Raw genomic sequence first — 22,141 nt, 5'->3', positions numbered from 1 at the left:
AGCTGCCTAGGTGTCTGGGGCCGTCGTCTTCGCGGGCGGCTGTTAGTGCCGCTCCTGTTGGTGCGTCGTACTGGTGACGGCGGCTGCCGGCTGCCGGCCGGGAGGAGCAAGGAGCCCGGAGGAGGGAGGCGGCCCAGGCGGCCCAGGCGGCTCGGAGGCTGTGGGGCCGGCGGAGAGGACGCGGCCGAGGTAGCGGCGGCGGCCGAGGCGCAGGGGGGGAAGATGGCGGACGTGCTGAGCGTCCTGCGCCAGTACAACATCCAGAAGAAGGAAATCGTGGTGAAGGGGGACGAGGTGATCTTTGGCGAGTTCTCCTGGCCCAAGAACGTGAAGACCAACTATGTGATCTGGGGGTGAGTGAAGCTCCGCCGGGGCGCGGGGGGGGTGGGGGGGCGGGCCGGGGAAGGACAGCGCCCCCTCCCCGCTCTCCTGCCCGGACTCCCTGGGGAAAGAGGAGACGGGGGAAGCGGGCGGCGGGGAAAGTTTTCCCCCGACGCCGGAGTTCAGTTCGGGGGCCAGAGGGGCAAAGGAAGGGCCGTCCCTGCCCGTGTCCGCTCCCTTGAAACCTTTAGGGAGCGAGCGGGGGGCGGGACCGAAGGGGTTCTGGGGAGCCTTGGACTCTGGCGGGTCGCTTGGCGTTGTTGGGGCGTCCCTTCCCCCGCCCGCTCGCCCCCCACCTCGCGCTTCCTGCCCGCATTCGTCCTTTCTCCGCCGTCCAGGGGTCCGAGCACGCTGTTGGGGGCACTCAGACGGGGAGGAGGGGGCTAGGTAGGCGGGTGGGAACCTAGCGCAGTTTAGGGATGTCATTGCTAGTCTGGGAGATGGATGATGCCCTGCCAGGGTGGGTGCGAAGGCGGTAGGTGCCTGGTGGACATCAGTCAAGTGGCATGCAGTAATCGCCTACTTTGAGCCAGGCTCCAAGAATGGCAAAAAACCCAGTTCCTGCTCCCCAGAAGTTCACTCTAATGGAGATGAGTAGTTATAAGGAATGAGCCTTTTTAAAAGATGGTGTGATGGAGCAAAGGAATATGATTACCTGTGTGGGCCCTAATTTACCTTTTTAGGTCTGGTTTTTGAACATTAGGAAGTCCCTTTGTGTTTCTTTGCTTTGCTAAAATTGTGATTTATCAGGAATTTGGGGGCACAGGACCCTTACTGTCGTTTACTTACGTCCGTCTTGTGCTTGGTGAGGTTTGTTTTGTCTCCTAACATTTAGGCTCGTGGGAGCCAAAACTTCAGTCTTCTGCAGAGGGAAAGGTGTAGAACTTGAACTATAGTTGAAAGGCCAGGTGAAATTCAGTTATTCTTAGGTAATTTTTGTCATATCGAATTCTTAATACAGAAGAGTTTAATGTTCTTGGTTGATTTTTGTATAGCATGTTATATTCAGTTTTTCTTAAAAGTATCTCCTTAATAAAATTTGCATAGGTTCACAAAACTTTTTAAAATTATTGTGTGTTTTTGTTTTATGAAGCACATTCACTGAGCAGCTAGGGAAGTGTGGAGACAAAAAACAGTGCAAACTCTATTTGAAAGGAGATTACAGTCTATTAGATGTGACACATAGATATTTATTGCTGTGTGATAAATGCCTTGGGACTTAAGAGAAGAAATGTTCACTCTTGACTGTATTTGAGCTGGTTCTTGAAGGATATGCAGAGTTTATACAAGTGGAACTTGGAAAGGGAGGACTTTAAAGGAAGATGAAACTGCATGTGCAACAATATAAGAGGCAAGGTAACTTAGGATATGTTTGAGGAAGTAGTCCAGTTTGAGGGGATTAGAAAAGTAGTAGGAAACCAGGATAGAAAGCTATATTGGGACCTGATTAGGGAGACCTTTGAATCACATATTCAGAATTGTATTGCTGAAGTATAAGGTGTTCCTCCCCCACTCCCCAATTTGGCATGTATTACATTTGTGTACACTGATATCAGTGCTATATCCTTACATACGTATTCATTTTTCCTTTCTAAGACATTCCATTTTAGTCATTGAATTTTTTTAAACAATATGTAGGTTTGGGAAGGAGCTCTTGTGTTTGCAGTAGGCCTAGGGACCTTTAGCAAATAAAGTCCCAGGCAGTTTCCTGAAGCACTGAGATGTTAAGAGTTATAGGATTATTGACCCAGATCTGGAAGAGACTTCAGAGGTTGACTAGTACAACTCCATTCATTTTACAGATGAGAGATATTAGGCCCATGGAGGTTAAGTGACTTGCAAGGTAGTAAATGTGATAGGTAGAATTTGAACCTTAATCCTCTGTATCCAAATTCAGTGTTTTTTCCCCTGTATTATACTACCTCTAAGTACCCAGAGGTAGGATTTAAACCCAGTTCTTCGTACCTCTGGTTCTTCCAAGTAACAGTGTCCCTCCTGAACTTTCTGATAAATTAGCTTGGTATATTGTTCTTAATTTCATATTTTCCTTCTTTTCATAAAAGTGCTAACAGTGAGATTCCCAGAATGTGAGCTGCAAAAAGGAAGAAAAGCCAAACTGTTGAACTTCCTGGCTGGATGATCCAAGCCTGAATGAGAATGGGATGAAAAAAACTTTGCTATGCAAACTGTGATAGAATTGATTTTGTACTTAAAGTTTTAGCATGGCTTTATTAGACTTAACTAACCCAACTGGAAATCACTGTATGAAAGTATCGTGTGTGTGTACATACACACATGTATACTATGTTTTGGAACCTAATATCCTGTGGTGTAGTATTGAATGTGCAAACTAAAGACCTGGGTCAAGGTGTTTTGTGTAAATTTTCTAGGGAGACACTTAATATGATCTAACAGCGATAAAAAGAATATAGTATAGTGACATTTTTCCCATCAAAAGATTTTAAACTATTTTACACTGTCTTCATTCTGTTAATTTAAAAATTGTGCAACATAGAAGTTCAAAACTAATTTGTTTCTTTATGGTGTAACAGAGATATTTAACTTTGATCTTTTTCTACTACCTCTTTTCAGAGATAGTAATACAATGTGCGGATGACACAGTGTATCTTCTTGGAAATACTGTAAAGGTTTTTTGGGACTGTAATAAGTAGGATGGAACATTTGCCTGATGAAGGAATCTTGAGAGAACAGTATGTTCTCTTGTTTGTTTCAGTGAATGGTTTGCTAGGAGGGGAGAGCTGGGTTTTGGAGATGGGTAGATAGAAGATAACACTAACAAACACTACGAGTGATGGGTAGGGGAAAACAGATCATAGATGGTTTTTTCTCAGGATTTAAGAAACTTGACTCCAGAATAATTGAGCAGTTTGAGAATAGTTTGGGTATTTGTGAAAAGCATATTTTTTCAGGTTTTAGAAGTCTGTTTTAAGTTGTGGGTGGAAATCACAAAAAAAACCTTTCAGTACTCTGTATGTTTTTAGATCTCCTAGGAAAAGATCACTAGCATCTTGATCCGAAGCATTTTTAAAGCTGCTGGTGAGATATTTTTGTGTTGCTTGCAGTTAGTAAAGGACAAAAACTGACTGTCAGTTTGTTGTTAATTGAAGTTTATATGACCTAGTAATAATAATAAAAACTCAAAGTTATGTAGTAATTTAAGGTTTGTAAAAAAACTCTTTAACAATCTTTTGAGGTATGTAGTACTAGCATTCAGGTGAGTAAACAAACTTTGAGAAGTTAAGTGCTACAGTTAATAAGTCTGATGTGAAATTTGAGCTCATAGAGGTCTTCTATCTCTATGTCTAATGTGCATCAAAGCATGGTGGTTAGAATGTTCCGTAAAATGAGTCTAATAAGATCTTTATTACTTACCTCACAGGTTTGTTGTGAAATAAAAATGAGATGATAGATGCAAAGTACAGTGTAAAGTTAAGAAACAGTATATGTCAGTAGCAGTGGTTATGCCAGAATACTTCTCAAATATGTTTTGATCTTGTGAGATTATCTTCTTTTATTCTTTCCCCTCAAGTATTTCAGTGGTCAACAGTGAAACTTCTAATTAGAATGTTTTACATATATATATTATAATTTTATACGTGGGATAATTACCTAGATCAGTGGGGTCAAACCTGCAGGATGCATATTGACTTAGAGAACCACAAAATAACTTTGTGTTATATTTCTTTTGTATCAGACATTTCCCAATTTTAATCTGTTTTGGTCTATACACCAATACTGAATTTGAGACAGTGAGTTTGACATTTCTGATCTAGGTGAGCTATGACAAGATTGAGGTCTAAGTGAGATAATGTATATGAAGTTCTTCGTAAACTTTAAAGCTCTAATAAAATGTCTATCTAGATAGCAGTATTAATTATCCTATACCAAGGGAGCTGATGTTACTTAAATGAAAATTTAATTTTTTTTAAAAAGTGAAACTTCTTAACAGTAATTTAAAATTGTATTACATATATTCTAGTCAGTTGTATCTAAATTTCTCAACATCATTTTAAAAATATTTTTAAGAGTTTTAAATTTGCATTTTATTAGATCAGAGTACATAGTGAGATATTTTGATGATGTTTTAATTTTGCACTAACATTATGAATACTTATTAAGTGCCTACTGTGATGTGTAGTACTAGGGAAAATGCAAAGATTAACAAGTCAGCCTCTGATCTCATAGAGCTTCAAGTAAGGGATATGACATAATAAAAATAAATATAATATAGAATAATACCTCATTAGTACATGGAGTTATAAAGTGCTATGCTGTCAGGTCCAAGAATGGGATAAGTGTGAATGAGGGGAGCTGGGAAAAAGTTTCGTAGTGAAGATGGCATTTTTTTAGTTTGGAGTTTAAAGAATGAGTATAGATTTTCAGTGGGTTGGGGTGAGTGAGCGAAGACCATTCTAGGCATAGAGCAAGGTAGGGAGATCAAAAAGTGTTGAGCATATTTGGGGAAGGACAAGTAGTACAGTTAGTTTGGAGGTTAGAATGTGTAGGAGTTAATTAGTATGAAATAAGGCTGGAAAAAGAGGGCTTTGGTTGCTGATTAAGGAATTGGAAGAATTTTAAGTTAAGAAATGATAGGAATCAGATCTGTATATGGAAAGGTAAATTTTGCCTCACTGTGAAGGATGGATAGAAAGAGATTTGAGTAGAAAGTAAAGGCTAGGAAACTTGTTAGAATGCTAATGATCTTGTAAATATAATAGTTCAGTAAGATCATAAAGCTTAGAGCTAGAGGGGACATCAGAGTGATTTAGTCTAACTTGCTGATTTTACAGATAAGGAAACTGAGGCTTAATGAGGTGGTGGTTTGTCTAGGGTCACACAGTCATTGGGTAGTAGAGCTGGGATTTGAATTGAAGTATCCTAAATTTTTATTTTTCCCAGTACATCTTACTGCTTGTGAGTAAAACTCTTACTTTGTTTATTTCAGGACAGGGAAGGAAGGCCAACCCAGAGAGTACTACACTTTGGATTCTATCTTGTTCCTGCTTAATAATGTACATCTTTCTCATCCTGTATATGTCCGACGTGCAGCAGTAAGTGGAACTCCTTTCAGTGGTTTATTGCTGTAGGAACTACTATTTTTATGTAAATTATGTGAGACTTTTAATTTTCATGTTTGTAACTTCAGAAGAATGAAGGGGAGGAAAAGTGACACAGGTAAGAGTATAGGAGACTAAAAGCCAGGCTAGTGTCTGTGATTTATGTTATTTTCATATGAAACATGTTCGTGTGTTTACCCTAACAAGAATAGGGAGAAGTTGCTAGAAATTATTCTTACCCCTGTGTAATATACTTCTACCAGGGCATTTGATGATATAAGATATTTTATGGTACATTGTGCATTTTGTAGTTATATTCCAAAAGCTATAGAAGGGTAGAATTCTAGTTCTAAAATTTAATTACCCTATAGCTTCAATAGAGTTATGGTAGTTGCATCAATAGCTTTGTTTATATATCTTTTAGAAGCAGATAGATATTTTGTTAAATCAACTTTAAAAATAACCAAGAGAAACTTTTCTCTGTTTTTAAAAACTGTACAGAAAGTTTGAGGCTGTGATAAGAACATTTAAAAAATATTGTCAGGGTAATTAGAAATGATAATATATATTTGCCATTAGAGTCTATTTCTGTATCTTGTATATGTAGGCTGGTTAAAAAAAAAAGCTTGCATATCGATCATGTATAGCCAGTTTATAAAATTGAATTAAGAATTAACTTTGCATTTTTATGACAGATTTATCTTATTTGTAAAGTAAATGCTTTCATTTCTTTGATTATCTTTATCCTGAAGTTTTCACAGAGGGTCTGGCACTGTCCTCTGTACTATATTTAACAGTGAAATGAATACACTATGTAGAATAAGATAATAAGCCCAAGATATGCATCTAGACTCTTTTCAGCCAATTGACCTTACTCTTACATGTCATCATTGTAGGCCTAATTGTTGATAATATTGGAATATTTAACTTTGCCACTTGAAAAAAAATCTCTTAACCCTATGGGTTAGTGTATACTAGGAATATGAAATGGAGAATTGAGACGGTTCTAATATCCAGTTGATTCAGGTTCCCAAATTTATTTTATTTTGAAAAATTTGTCCAGTGTTTTCTTCACCTTTAGTAGTGTTTTAAAAAATGTAGAAATCTGAATCACTTTTTAAAAATGTAGATACTTGCAGTATTTTTGTTTTATTAAAGTTTGTTTTCCATCCTCCTGAAATAACCTGCATGTTATTATTTAAGGAGGTAGTTTGTTTTTGCATATATGGAATCTTATTAACTGGAAACTACACAGGAGAAAAAGAAGCTACATGGACAGAGGCTTGGTGTGGAGTTAGAGAATTTGTGTTCAGATTCCGTCTGGCCCTTAGTACATGTAACTTGGAGCAAGTCACTTAATTTTTCTGGGCCTCAGTTTCATTCCCTACAAAATGAGGTTAGGCTAACCCTAAGGACCCTTTCAGCTCTAAATCCCATCTAAATCTTGATCCTATAAAGCTCTAATCAAGAGTAGAAGTAGCAGGAAAGTTATCTGATGATATAGTAAGAAGCAGTGTGTAGGAAGTGTCTTCAGTTTGGGAAGCAAAAGAAACAATTTATCAGATGTGTAAAGTATGACACCTATGATAAAATAGTGAGTGTTCAGAGTTACTTTCGGAGATCGAAATGGGATAGATAATGTAAAAACAATTACTTTGTGGAAAGTGGAAAGAATATTTGAAATCAGAAAACTTGGTTTAAGGTCCTAGTTCCAACACTTACTAACTATGTGACTGGAAGTAATTTAGTACCTGAAAGTGTTCCTTATCTGTTTTCTGACAAAATTGTTATGAAAGATGTGCTTTATAAATCTAAAAGTCATAACCTAAATGTAAATAACTTATATAACTTATAGTTCCTCTTCACAACAAATTATTTCTAAATGTCCTGTGTATTTGAAAAGAATTCAGCCAAAATTTATTTCTGAAAAAAAATTTAGATAGTTTAGTATCTTTTGACAGACTTCTTTCTATAATTATCCTATTTAAAGATATTTGGTATGTGGATATATCTGAGTGAAATTCAAGAATTCATGTGATTTTTAATTGAGCAAATTTCGTAAATTTTAAAGTACTTTTTACTGATGTCAAATCTATGACTTTCTCTTTAGACTGAAAACATTCCTGTGGTTAGAAGACCTGATAGAAAAGATTTACTAGCATATCTAAATGGTGAAACGTGTGAGTAATTAATACTATTGTTCTTTAGATTAAAAACATTTTCTGCCATACTAAAAGAGAAATTACAATTGATGTTATCAACTTGTGTTAATATGTAGTTAAACCTTTATTCTGATGTAGCTGATACTCCTCTTTTTGAATTATGAGACACTGTTGTGCCTGGTTCCTGCTCTCTTGGGATCTTCCGTAGGTATACCACCAGTTTCCATTGTAAGAGTGCTTAAGTTTAGAGAATTGTTTCAGCATTTGACTTTGTAACCTTAGTACTTGGTATGTATATAAAAGGAGTTAACACATTTGTGATTGATTTGTTTGATCACAGTTCCAGAACTCTGGAGCTTATGCCTCTTGAGATGTTTCTGTGAACAGAGTGGGAATGGGAGACACATAAAACTGAGCAAAAAGTTGTCAGAGCCTATTTGGGATAGATGGAAGAGCAAGGACAGAAAAAAGCCTGTGAGAGTTTGAGTGTAGTAGGTTACAAGGTTTAGAACAAGTTTTTGTAATTGTCTTTATTTTCATACTAGGCATTGCTCTCTAGGAGGGAAAAGTCTGTGATCCTATTTATTTGTCTTGTACTTTATACCGTAGGTGTTATACTGTATATACCATTATACCATAGGCAGCTCACTAATTTATTTCATTCACTAATTTATTTCAGCTAATTTATTCATTAGCTGCTTTCACATAAATTATGAGTCTACATTAAAGGTTCCTAAACTTATTTGGCCTATCACTCCCTTTTCAAAACAAATTATTAAGCATCCTTAACCCTTTAATGGTTTTTTAAAAATTTGCATCATTAAAAAAAAATATAAAATTTTTTTTTTTTTACAAAAAATGATATATCAAATTTAGTAGTTTATTGTAAATTTGTGAGTTTTTTTCTGCATTGGAATTTTGATGACAATATTACGCCATGTATTATAAACTGGTCAGTACACGCACGTATTCCTGCTGACACATGCTAGACTTCCCAACAATGGACAACATGCTCACTTGCCAACAATTGCTTATTAAGATCTGTTGGTGGACCTGACCACTTATATTTTATTATAACATTATTTGGAAAATAATGTAATCACTACGACTTTAACTGTGTTACACAACACATGAAATATGTATGAACGGTTTTTAAAAATTTTCTTCTCTCCTTATGCTTCTACTGCCCCCTTATTTTTATTCAGTACCCCCAGTTGTACCTGAGGCTACTACTGCTACCCCCCCCCCCCCCCCATCATTACGGCACCTGAGGGGTGATATCGCCCACTTTGGGAACATTTGAACATAGAAACATTGCTAACAAGAACACTAAGTCTAACATTTTCTTCTCTTGCCAGGTCTCACATTAGGCAAAATTTTTGCATTGATTCCTTTTCAATATTTTCTTTCCAGAGTTTGTAAACCTCCATAAAATATTCTTTTCCTCTATTTTATTGTCTATCTCTTATTTTTCTTATGGAACAGGGATTCTTAATCTTTTTAGATTAAAGTTTAGAGTCATGGACCCTTAGAGTCATGAACTACGGAAAGCCTTTGAATCCCATCTCAGAATAATATAATTAAATGCATAAAATAAAATGCTTGGAATTACAAAGGAAATTAATCAAATTATGTTACTAAAATATTTCTTTTAAAAAGTTCACAGATCTTAGGTTAAGAAGTTCTACATATCAATTTGATAATATCATTTTTTAATTTTTTAACCACATTTTTTTCCTACCTATTTTAACACATTACTAAATGGTCACAAAAACCTAAAAAGAAGTCACTATTAAGAGAGCTTTTCATATAAATTTATAAATCCTTTTAAAAATGAACATATAACCATTAAAATAGCTTAAAGTAGACCTAAGTCAAGTGAGAAAACAGAAGGTCTTAAAGATTCTTAAGATAAGTTTTCAGTAGTTTAATGAACAAATATAGATGCTATCTTTGTTTGGAGCTTTATGCTAACTCCTGAGAGAAATATAAGTATGATGTGCTCTCTGACTTCATGGAGACTATAGATATTACAGATACGTAAATTTAGCTATGTTGTATATAGGTTTATATTTTATACCATTTTATAACATTCATAATCAGGAATACTTTATAATGAAGGAATTTATATAGACCTACAAAAGGTGATTTTTCATTTTCATTTGTAATGAAATGAATTATTTATAATGAAAAGAATACTGGATTTGAACTTGAAGGAGATCTTCTGCATGTATGAAAAGGTTTTAAACTTCATATACCTCAGTTTTTTCATTTTTAAAATGAGGGGGTTGGACTAGATGACCTCTGAGGTTCCCTCTAGTTTTCTATCAATAATCTTGTAAACTTCCTGCCTCCTAAATGAAATTACGCTAGAGAATCTAAGAGAAATGGGGGTTTTTAATTGAGATCTGTAGAATGATAAACCTTTTTTGGGTGATGGACTGGTGTATTTTCACTAGGGTTATCAAGTTGTCATTTGTAAAGATCAAATGAAACAACATGAATACAAAAGCCTTATATCAAAGCAAACTGTAAACATCGAACTTTCTGAATGAGTCTTTTTTAATCTTTAGCAACATCTGCAAGTATTGACAGAAGCGCACCCCTTGAAATAGGCCTTCAGCGTTCCACACAAGGTACGTCTGAAATATTGATATGTTCACATTACATTCTAATTCATTTGGAAGGTGTATCCTTAAAATTACCCCTTTTTTCTTTCAGTAAAAAGAGCAGCAGATGAAATATTAGCAGAGGCAAAGAAACCACGAATTGAGGTAATGATTATAAAATATGATTTATTGTTACAACAGATTGGTTGCAGTTGTATTTTAATTTTTTGTGAATTATAAAAACTCTTTGTGTATTAAGCCTTGTTTGCATCATATTTTTACTTGATTTTGTGTAATATTAGTTTGTATTTTTCTAGATTTAAGGCTAGTATACATTTTATTGTATATATCAGCATATTCCACACACTTGCCACTTTAATATGTGTATTTATAGTAATATTGCTTCATATTGATATTAATGTCATTAATATTAGTGATAACTCACATTTACATTGTGTTTTGAGGTTTGTGAAGTGTTTTATTCACAATAGCTCGTAGGGATAACCAGTACAAGTATTCTTAAAAGGGAGAACTTGAAACATTGAGAGGTTAAGGGACTTACTTGTGTTTCCTCAACTAATAAGTGTCAGGCAAAATTTCACAGAATCTCAAGGTGAAAAGAAACTGTAAGAGGCTATGTAGTGCAAGAATTCTCTGTATAATCACCTTTTCAGATATTGCTTAAAAATCTCTATCAAGTAGTAACCTACTGTTCTTCATGACAGCCTGTTATATTCTTAAAGTTCTACTAAGTTTCATCTTATTAGATTTAGCCTAAAATTATAGACTGTCAAAAATCTTTTTCGATCCTGGCTGGAACATTCATGTGTTAGAAATTCCTCCTAGCTTTTGTATTCTTTGTAATATTAAGAGGCATGACATGTATGGTTTTATCTAAGTAATGGACAAAAATGTTGGGATCCTGGCTTTGCCACATACTATGTATTTGACCCGAGGTAAGTCATCTAACTCCTTTGGGTTTCAGTTTCCACATCTGTAAAATAAGGAGGATTAGATTGACTTGACTACTAAAAGTCCCTTTCACTTCTCTGTGAAATAACATAGGACCAAGAACAGAATCCTAGGTCACTCTTCTGAAGACTTAGTCCATATTAAACCATTGGTGACTACCCTTTGGATCCAGTCATTCAATTACTTTTAGTCCTAAGTCTCTTGACTACAAATCTATCACCTTGGGTGTTTGTCCTTGATCATTTAGTTTGTTTTCAGTTTTTCATAATTCTGTCTTGAATGCCTTTGTACATGTTATTATTTTTTCCATATGGGTTATTTCTTTGAAGTATATTCACCAAGCTAGACATATCCGGCCAGAGGATATGAATGGTGTTAAAAATTTCTGTTACTTTTTTCCCACCATGGCTCTCCAGAAAGATCAAATTATAATAATTAGATCTTTACAGTTCCCAAAGGGTTTTCGCATACATCATCTTATTTAATCATCACAGTATCCCAGTGAGGTAGGTAGGGCAAGGATCTCTTCTAATAAATGGAAAAACAGGCTTAACAAAGTCTTGTCTTGCCCCATTCTACGAAATAGTCAGTGGGAGAATACGAACTAAAACCTTTGTCTTCTGACTCTTGGCCTGGTGTGATTACTATGATACCATATTATGTTGCCTTGCAAAGAAGAAATTTAGGTTTGACATGAGGGAGGAAAAGATCCTTTATGATAATTATCCAGAAATGAGTCAGGCTGCTTCATGTGGTAGTGGGTTCCCTTTCACAGGGAGTCCTTAAGCATAGGCTGAATGACCATTTGTTGATTATGCTAAAGAGGGCATTTTTGTCCAGGTGTGCATGGGATTAAAAGACTTGTAGCGTCCCATCCATATACCAGCTTGGAGCTATAGTGCGCTGGAGATTTGTGCTTGGCATGCTTATCAGTTCTACAGATTGGTTGCTAACACATTAAATGATGAAATCAGGATTCATAAAGGGCTAAACCAGGTTAAAAACTTGGAGTCAAATCTAGTATGATGAGATTGAATAGCAGTAAATATAACATTGTTCCTATTTCCTTTGAGGTCAACCTGAACAAATCTAATCTCTTGGATGAGATTAGAAGGTATGTGACATGCCTTGACCTATTGAAGACAGTTATTGTATACCCTCTTAGTTTTCTCTTCTTTAGGCTTAAACATCCCTAGTTTCTTCAGCATGAATGAAATGTTTTCAGGGCTTGGCAGTTACCTTGTGGTTACCCTTCCCTTGAAAGTCTCCAACTAAAATGTAATGTTTGGAACTGAACACCATTTATCCCTAAAATTTTATCTTTTTCTGTTGGTACCAGTGATCTGTCCTTTCTGAAATTCTTTTTGGATCCTGACAGTTATTCATCATGTTAGTTATCCATCCTAGATTTGTTTCTCCTACAGATTTCATAAACAACTCAAGACCAAGATAAGAGTTATCTAGTTTATACTTTACTGGAAGCATGAATCCCTTTTGTGATGTTCCAAACTTGATGCTCTTCTAAACTCTACTTGGATACTTAGAGTGATGGCAAAATTTGCTATCTCCTTTGACAACTAATTCCATTTTTAGATTCAAAAATTGTTTAGTTTGGGTTTACCTATGGTTTGTATTCTTTTAAGAGGCAACTGAAAATAATGGAGAATCTTTCATTTGACACATTCTTTTTTTCTTCTGGAATGATTTATCTTCTTTGGGGAGTCCTAAGGCTTGTACTAATATCCTTTATTATCCTTCCCACTTCTTTTTTCCCCTCTGGAATGACTTTTTACTCAAATCCTTTTTGGGAAATGAATCAGCCTTTCTAATCCTGTTGTCTTTGAAATGAACACACAGTATTTCTTTAGCTTTTCTGATGTTTGATTTTATTAAATTGCTTTAGTAACTACAGGGAAAGGGAAATTGGAGTTTAAAATCAGACTTTTGGATTTATAGCAGGAAGGGACCTTGTAGGTCATCTACTTCAGCTGCCTTATTTTACCCCAAGGGAGGTTATATGATTTTAGTGACTTGTCCACGATTGCCCCTTCTGGCTACATGCTACTTATTGGGTGGAATAATAAATATTTGAGTTAAAGGTTCAAATGAGATTAATTAACTTGCATCCCAGAGTGTGACAGCTTCAGTGTTCCTCTGTTTCAGGACAAAGATGTATAGGTCATGACCATGACTAAAGACTTAATTTTAGCTTACTTACTTAAATTTCTTGGAATAAGTCTTCAATTCTGACTTCTTAACTTTTAATTTGATACATAAAAGTCAGGTAATTTAGAATGATACATAGTCATTGAATTTTAGATTTGGAAAAAGTCTCCTAGAGATCATCCAGTCCAATCAAGGAATTGAAGAGCAAAACATCCTTTCATGTAATGTTCATCCAGGACATCCTGGAAGATATCTAGCTTATTACCTGTGGAGGCAGCTCATTCCACTCTTGAACAACTCTAATGACTGAGAAGTGTTTTGTTGAGCTTAAGTCTTCATTTAAACTTAGATTTTTGCTTCTGGTTCAATCTTTTGGACCCAGCAGAACAAAGATAATCCTATACTTCTGCATGACAAACTTTTAAATACTTGAAGATACAGCTTTTATCTCCTTAAAGTACTTTGTCTAGGCCAAATATCCCCAATTCCTTCAACTCATCCCTGCATGGTACTATTTCTGGTTGTCTCAATACCCAGTTTACCCTCTTCCAGAGATATTTCATTTTGTTAGTTTTTTCGACAAAGTGTACTGAAATGGGCACAGTACTACAGTTATTGTTTGACCGGGGTAGAATACTGTCAGAATACCCCACCTCTCATTCTTGGTGCCTTCTAGCGTCAGCCTTTAGATCTTAACAGCCTCCATACCATTTATTCTTATTAAGCTTGTACTTCATTAAACTTTCAAGCTCCTTTTCACATGAAAAATGTCTCACCACCTGGTATTTGTGTAGTTGTCTTTTCAAATATGTGTATGATACATTTTGCTATTGAGTTTTATCATATTAGATTTCTCTCGGTGTGTGTTTCAAATTATTTTTGGATTCTGATTCTTTTGTCCAGCATACCAGCTGCTTTAAGAATATATATTATTCTAAGGCACCTAAATGGCACAATGAATAAAATACTGGGCCTGGAGTCAGGAAGATTTCAGTTCAAAACTGGCCTCAGACATTTAGTAGGTTTGTGATCCTGTGCAAGTCGGTTAACCTTTGTCTGCCTCAGTTTTCTCAGCTCTAAAATGGAAATTCTGATAGTGCCTACCTCCTAGGATTATTGTGAGGATCAAATGAGATTTTTGTGAAGTGCTTTTTACACAGTGTCTGGCACATAATAAGTGCTTAGTAAATGTTTATTCTTTCCTTTCCTTCCCTGATAGAAAATACAAATAAATAATAATGTGGGGTTTTAATAAAGAATCATAAAAATTAACTGAGCATGTCACATTGAGGGGATAGATTTAATAATAGTTTACCTTTTTTGTCCATTTACTTTGGGACCTTTAAATGAGGATGAAAAGATGTCATATCTCTTTTAAAATTTGAAGTCTTTTTTATAGTTTGGAGAATAACTCAGTAACTAAATAGGAAAATATTTCACAGAGTTGTCCTTTTACTGAGAAAAAAGTGCAGCCAAAAGTTTGCTATCTTCTAGATGGACTTGGCTTAAATAGTTTGTCACTGATAAAGATGGTGAACTGTTTGCTTAAACTATGGAAATACATTTTGCCCTCAATTCTCCCAGTGTTCCTTATTTTTGCTTTCCTTTTTCTTATGTTCAGTAAAGGAACTTTGTACAAGTTATTAATAAGCCAACCTTGGAGAAAATAGGTACTTTTTAAAAAATATGAGTTATCTTAGAAATATGTTTTGTATTTTCCCCAAAGTATACGTTTATAAATTTAGAGTTAGAAAGGACCTTAGATGTCATCTAGTCCCAGCCCCTTCAGTTTTATAGATGAGGAAACTGAGGCCCAAAGAGCTTATGTGACTTGGTCAAAATCATATTTGTAGTAAGTAGTAGGTCTAGGATTTAAAATCGGGTCTTCTGATTCTAAATCTATTATATTCCACTTACTGGACTGCATTTTTAATTTTAGAGTTTGAAGGGACATTAGTAATTTTTTAGTCCAACCAACTCATTTTACAGATGAGGAAACAGAAGACTGAGAGGTTAAGGTGAGACAGTAATTGACAGCCCTTTTTGGAACTAGTCTTGTAACTAAACTCATAGCTCTTTCTATACCAAGCCACTGATATTTAATTATCTCTTATGCTCTGGCAGCACGCAAGACTAAAAACTTGTCTTATTACTAATAATTTCATCATTCTTTAGTCTACTCTGCATTTCTACAGATTTTATCATATAACATTGTATGATCTTGTAGAATCTGAAATTCCACCATCATATTCTAATGCAACTTAGAGTTTTATTTGCTAACTAGTGAAAGCATAACAGACCTGTATTTTTAAAAAGTCTTATTGTCATCTTTTGTTTTTGCATCACAGTAGTTTTCAAATATGCCATTCCCTTCCTGTGAGCCTTTTCTTGATTGAAAAAAAAAACAGTTAAGCTGAATCAGTTAACACATTGATCATTTTTGACATATATAGAATTCTATACTGTTAGTCCTTCCTTCTCTAATGAAAGTAGAAAAGTACATTTCCTCAACTCTTCTTTGCTCTAAAGCTTGATCATTTAAATTATACAGTTCAGCTTAATTTTATTCTTTTCATTTACGTATTATTGTAGTCATTATGTCTATTATGTCTACACTTTCCTTGCCCTCAATCAGTTCATACAAATTGTCCCAGGTTTTTCTGAATTCCTAATTCCTTCTGGTTCAGGAATATTCTGTTGTATTTATAAAGCTCTATGTAGCTTGTGCTTTTAAAAGTATCAGTGCCATCAGACAAATGAATAAAAATCACTATGCTAAACTGATCTGTAACAACGTGACATAATTTCAGATTAAAAAGAGATAAAAATCATTTGATGGCTAAATTTTTGGATCAGCGTGAAACATAACATCCGTTATTTCATTTGAACAAAGAAAAAGACTTAACAGCTTATTAAATATACATTCATTACATTGATATATTTCTTTTGTGAAGGAGTAAAATTTCTATGAACCTTGAAGTCTACTTCTGTCTAAGACTTTAATTGGTAGAATGTGTAGGTGCATGTGTGTGTGTTTGCATATGCACCATGATAACTATAAATTTTTCTTAGTTCCTTATTTTATTATAGGTCATTTTGCTTATGAACTTTTAGCAAGTCCAATATACATATATAATCGTTTCTATTTTGTGCCATGCAATAATGCAACTGATAGTTGCCCAACTTAGTATTTACTGGAGACCCTAATGGAGACTAAAAAATAGCTTAGACATTTTGTATTAAGAATGAAATACAAGTTTTGCTTTATACCTAACCAGTTTTTATTGTTACTAGGATGAAGAGTGTGTGCGTCTTGATAAGGAGCGATTGGCTGCTCGCTTGGAGGGACACAAAGAAGGGATTGTACAGACAGAGCAGATTAGGTAAGGAATTTCCTCATTTCAGATTGGCTTTTTAATAATACTCAGGAGTGTATATGTGGAAGCTCCACTTTTGTGTGGGTAGTTCAACATTTAATTTGATTTTACTATTAATAAATTGCCTGCATTTTTGACTTCCAAGTATACTTCCCTAGTAGAACAGGTGGTGGGCTGCTCAGTCCATTATATTTGATAAACTGAAGTCCCTAATACATGTGCTTTCTGAAAGTAATTTCCTTGACCATTTTATCCACGTGTACCTTTTTTCTTCTTCAAAACTCCCAGGATTTCATTTTGACATTTAAACCACAGACTACCCTGTGATTGTTACTTAAATTGTTTTTGTGTATAGATCATTGTTCCAACTAGATAATTTCTTTAAGGACAAGGTCTGTGTCATACTCCTAGATATCCTTCCTAGCGCTGAGGTACTTTTAGATTTAATCAGAGAAGGAAAATTGTAACAGGTAAATTAAAAAGCTTGTGCAATGGTGTCAAACTCAAAAGGAAATTGAGGCCACTGAACACTATACACAAGGGTCCCTGTGGGGTCACATTGACTTAGTTTTAAAATGTAATATTTGCCTTTGTTCTGTTGTATTTTTACTGTTAAATATAGCTCAATTACATTTTAATTTGGTTTGGGCCACATTCAGAAGCGTTGTGGCTGTGACTTAGACACCTTTGTTGTAGTTTTTTTGTAGTGTGTTGACTATGGTGAAGAACACCGATCGCTCTCTTTGGGGAATTTTTGAGGCAGTTACTGGGGAAAGAGTGTTGACGTTTACCTGAGAGTGTTCAAGTGACAATATGAACCGTGAGGGCTACGCATCATGTCACTGAACATCCCTGTCTGTACCTCACCATGGAAATGACCCTTCTAGGTTTGGTGTGGGGAAGAGCAAACTGACCCTTCTATTCCTCTAAAGCATCAAAGCTTTTGGTCCTAGGACCTCTTTACATTTGTTTTTTTAATTTGAAGAATGATTTTATTTTTTCTCAGTTACATGTAAAAACCATTTTTAACACTTTTTTAAAAATAATTTTTGAGTTCCAAATTCCTTCCCTCCTTCTCTTTCCCATTTTGAGAAGGCAAGTACTTTGATATAGATTATACATGTGTAGTCATGAAAAACATTTCTATATTAACCATGTTGCCAAAAAGAACACAGACCCTACCTCTATCCCTCAACCCCCAGAAATGAAAGCTTAAAAAAGTATACCTCAGTTTGTATTCAAGGCTCCATCTCTTACCTAGTTTAATAGAAGACTGCTGGATCCTTATCTGCGTCTGAATTTAATCTGTTCCTATATGTTTTGATTATTCTGATATTATCATGAAAATAGTTTTGACCTTGTGGACCCCCTGAAAGGAACCCTTGGAGGGTCTTCAGGTCACACTTTGAGAACCAGTACTCTAAAATATTACCTTAAACTTTTAAAATCTTCCATACTTCTAGGAGGACCAGGCAGATAATTTCTGGGGTTTTTTTGCCTTACATGTGTCCTTGAGTGAATTATTTAATCCATGTACAAATAAGCTTTTTGCTTTATGCCTCATGCTTTAAAAAAAAAAATTTATTTTTAGTTTTCAACATTCACTTCCATAAGATTTTGAGTTCTAAATTTTCTTTGCTTCCCTCCCTGAGATGGTTTGCAATCTGATATAGGCTCTACATATACATTCATAGTAGACATTTTCACAAAGAAGAATTAGAACCAGTGAAAAGTAGAGAAGAACCACAAGAAAGAAGAAACAAACAAAGAAAAGAGAACAAATAGTATCCTTTGATCTGCATTCAGACTCCATAGTTCTTTTTCTGGGCATGGACAGCATTTTCCATCATGAGTCTTTTGGAGTTGTCTTAGATCCTTGCATTGCTGGGAAGAGCTAAGCCTATCAAAGTTATTCATCTATGCCTTGTGCTTTTTAAATTGCTTAAAAGGTGCATGGATATATCTTTTATAAAAGTCACGAAGTATTAGTTACATACTTTGACTAGGAAAATTCACTTTTCATTTTCTGATGCCACCATATTTGTAACTTAGATTGCTTTATTTATGTCTTTATTAGAGTGTCTTTAATGTCTCGTGTAAAAAAAAAAATGATTTAGATATTGGTGTTTTATTTTAAGAAAAATAAGAAAAATGTTGTTTTTAAACTGTGCAATTGTATATTCTTTCCTAGAGGGAAAAGATTATTAAGTACAGTTCAAAGCCAGTCACTCATCAAGTGTGTACTGAGACATATTTTTGCACACGAATAAATGAAAGAATCCTTCTTAAGGTGTCCCTAATATCTTAGGTTTTAGACTCTGGAGATTTCTCAACCAGTACCTTTCAGACAGAACTATCCAGTGAATTTTCACCTTCATGTAAACAGAATTTCGTTGAGTCTAACATCTTTCTTTCAGCCTAATAGCCGTAAGTTGCCATTTTATAAATCTTATATTTTGAGAATCAGCAGATTTTTATATTTTAGATAGCAGAACACTTGTCCTTTTGTAAGCAGGGTCAAAATAACAATCCTAAAACATTATGGCAGTTCATTTTATTCTGCTAACCCATGAAATTCACAAGTTTTTAAAATTCTTTTATGTCATGGTTTGGAACTTTGAAGTGGATTTTTAGGAAATCAGACTTTGAAATTTTTTTTTTGAAGTGGAAACTTATTAATTCTAGAGATGTGATGAGTACTTTTTTCAGAAAATGTGTCATTTAACATAGTTATCTGGACTTAGTGAGCATATGTTTTTATAAAAAAATTGAATTGTATGCTGAGCTTACTCAATAATCTCCCACATTTTTTTCTGAGGAATTATTGATAGACTATTTCATAATGTAGCTCTTATTTGTAGATACCTTTCAAATTTGACCAAACTATATTCACTTCATTAAATATTCATTAAGTGCCTAGTCTTTGTGAGGCATTGTGCTGGGCTTTTTTTCATAGAAAAGTAAGTAGAAACTAGAGTTTGCACTCAAGGAACCTACAGTTGTATGTGTATGTGGGGAAACTTGTACGCAGATACTGAGAAGCTGAGGGGAAAGAGATATGTATGAACCAATCATACCCTTTCTTACCAGCATTTTCAGTCTCTGCTTATCCACTTTCTCCCACTTTTCTATTCACAAACATCCTGATCTTTCAAAGTCTTCACTTGATTGTACCATATTCTCAAGTTATTGTCCTATGTCTTGCTTCCCTTTCATGTCCAAATTGGTAGAAAAATCTGTCTATTCTTATTGTTCTCCTTTCTTCACTTCTTACTCTCTTTTCAATTCCTTCCAGTCTGACTTCCAGTTGCACTACTAAATTGAAACTCTCCAGTCACCAGTGATTTTTAATTAAATCAAACAGCTTTTTTTCTTACTCCTTACCCTTCTTTGCCTCTGTAGCATTTGACATCAACCCCTCCCTTCTAGGTACTCTAACTTTGCAAGCTTTTCTTGATACTGGTTCTTTTCCTTCCAGTCTGACTACTCCTTTCTAGACTGCTTTTCAAGTTCATCTTTCATATCCTGTCCCCTACATGTGACTATATTCCAGTGGTCTGTCCTGGGCCCTTGCCTTCCAGGGTCCCTCATTGCCTCACTCCAACTTATTTTTTCGGAATTATTTCTCTGTATTTTTCCCTTAGATGCATGTACTCTATCTTTGAACTAACCTGGCCTATTTTCAGTTGTTTGTGGTACACAACATTTCTTTGTGCAGTGTGGCCCTCATCCCTGGGATGCAATATCTTTGCACTGAAGTCACATGGAGAGTTCAGCTCAAGTACTGTTTCATACAAGAAGCCTTTCCTGAATCTCCAGTTTTTGTTGTTGTGTCCCTTCCTGAAATAACTATTTTGTTTATACATTTTTAATAACTTAAATGTGAATGTGTTCTATATCCCAGGAGAGTTTCCTCCACGAGAGCAGGGATTGCTCTTGTTTGTCTTTATATCTTCATTGTGTAGCACATGGTGCCTATCAGTTTGGGGGTACTTAATAAATATCTGTTGAATTGTTGAAGAAAGAATCTGAGTAGAAAATTAATTTCTGCTGTTTATATTTGTGTCTCTTTAAGAAAGAGCTTCTAAATATAAAGAAAATGTTATCATAATTTATCATAGGTGATTTTTTTTTTCCCTTTGATAGAAAATAAAATCAATGTTTCTGTCTTTAGGTCCTTATCTGAGGCAATGTCTGTGGAAAAAATTGCTGCAATCAAAGCTAAAATTATGGCCAAGAAAAGGTCCACTATCAAGACTGATCTAGATGATGACATAACTGCACTTAAACAAAGAAGTTTTGTTGATGCTGAGGTAGATGTGACCAGAGATATTGTGAGTCGAGAGAGAGTATGGAGGACAAGAACTACCATTCTGCAAAGCACAGGAAAGGTAATCTTTTAAAATTTTAGTAATTATATGGAGTGTTTAGTACTCCATAAATGGGGATTCGTTGTACTGGTTGGTTAAAACTGGGTGCTCATGAAAATGAGATTTCCAGTTCCATTCTTTTATAGATAACCTAACTTGCTTTTCTATTTCCTAGCCACATATAAGATGTATTTAATGACATTCCACCATTTTTCCTTTTTGAAAAAATTATTATTTTCTACTTAGTTAACTGAAATTTATAGTGCTTTTAAGGTTTCTAAAAATCTTATAATACACTTTACCTGGACCTTTCCTTTAACAAATAAAGAAGCATTTAAGTTTAAATGAACAAGGCACTATAATAGATGCTGGGGATACAAAAACAAAAATGAAACATTCTCTGTCCTCAAGGAGTTCATTGTACTGGGAGAAAACTATGTATGTCATAAATTTGATCCTTATTACACTGGTATGAAGTAGGTATTATAGCTATTACCTTGGCTATTGTAGCTATTACCTTGGCTTTATACATGAGAAAAGTGAGGGGTTCAGGGAAGTGAGGTTATTTGCCAAAGTTTGCACAGCTAGTAAGAATCAGAATTGATTTAAACTTAGATCTGCTGAGTTCAAAACCAGTGTTCTTTTTATTATATCACAAATTATAACTGATAAGGAAAAATTATAAAATTAAAAAATCCTTAACCTCAGGGAAGAATTTACGTTAAATACTGATTATTTTATGACTCCAGACTTATTTTCATTTGCCTTAATCACTAGTCGTACTTGGGAGTTTAAATTCATGGATGAGTTCATCAGTTAATAATAATTGAATTGTAGTGTCCTAGATCAGTATTTTGCAGTTCTACTTCATATTACAATAATAAAATTTCTTATTTTTCTTGGAGGATTATTTCATAGATGAACCTTATAAATGAGAAATTTGTCTAACTTCATCTCTAATTATTCTCTGTTAAAAGTGTTGGAAGCACACTTGCCAGAATTTTTAATAATTGTTGGTCAAAGTGA

At 35.0% G+C, this 22,141-nt stretch overlaps 1 protein-coding gene across 1 annotated transcript in view; it reads left to right on the top strand.

Annotated features, from left to right (window-relative positions):
• Nucleotides 1-222: 222 nt before the first annotated feature.
• The window catches only part of CDC73 (cell division cycle 73), a 155,586-nt gene continuing 133,667 nt past the window's right edge, over nucleotides 223-22,141 (top strand). The window contains exons 1-7 of the mRNA XM_072648332.1: nucleotides 223-353; nucleotides 5,348-5,453; nucleotides 7,570-7,639; nucleotides 10,195-10,257; nucleotides 10,343-10,395; nucleotides 16,663-16,751; nucleotides 20,920-21,136. Of these exons, the coding sequence (XP_072504433.1) occupies nucleotides 223-353; nucleotides 5,348-5,453; nucleotides 7,570-7,639; nucleotides 10,195-10,257; nucleotides 10,343-10,395; nucleotides 16,663-16,751; nucleotides 20,920-21,136 (729 nt within the window). The remainder of the gene's footprint in view (nucleotides 354-5,347; nucleotides 5,454-7,569; nucleotides 7,640-10,194; nucleotides 10,258-10,342; nucleotides 10,396-16,662; nucleotides 16,752-20,919; nucleotides 21,137-22,141) is intronic.

Source organism: Notamacropus eugenii, chromosome 2 (assembly GCF_028372415.1).
Source record: "Notamacropus eugenii isolate mMacEug1 chromosome 2, mMacEug1.pri_v2, whole genome shotgun sequence".
In the NCBI taxonomy this organism is placed as follows: domain Eukaryota; kingdom Metazoa; phylum Chordata; class Mammalia; order Diprotodontia; family Macropodidae; genus Notamacropus; species Notamacropus eugenii.
Note: the sequence above shows the minus strand (reverse complement) of the source record. Positions and strands in the feature narration are given on the sequence as shown.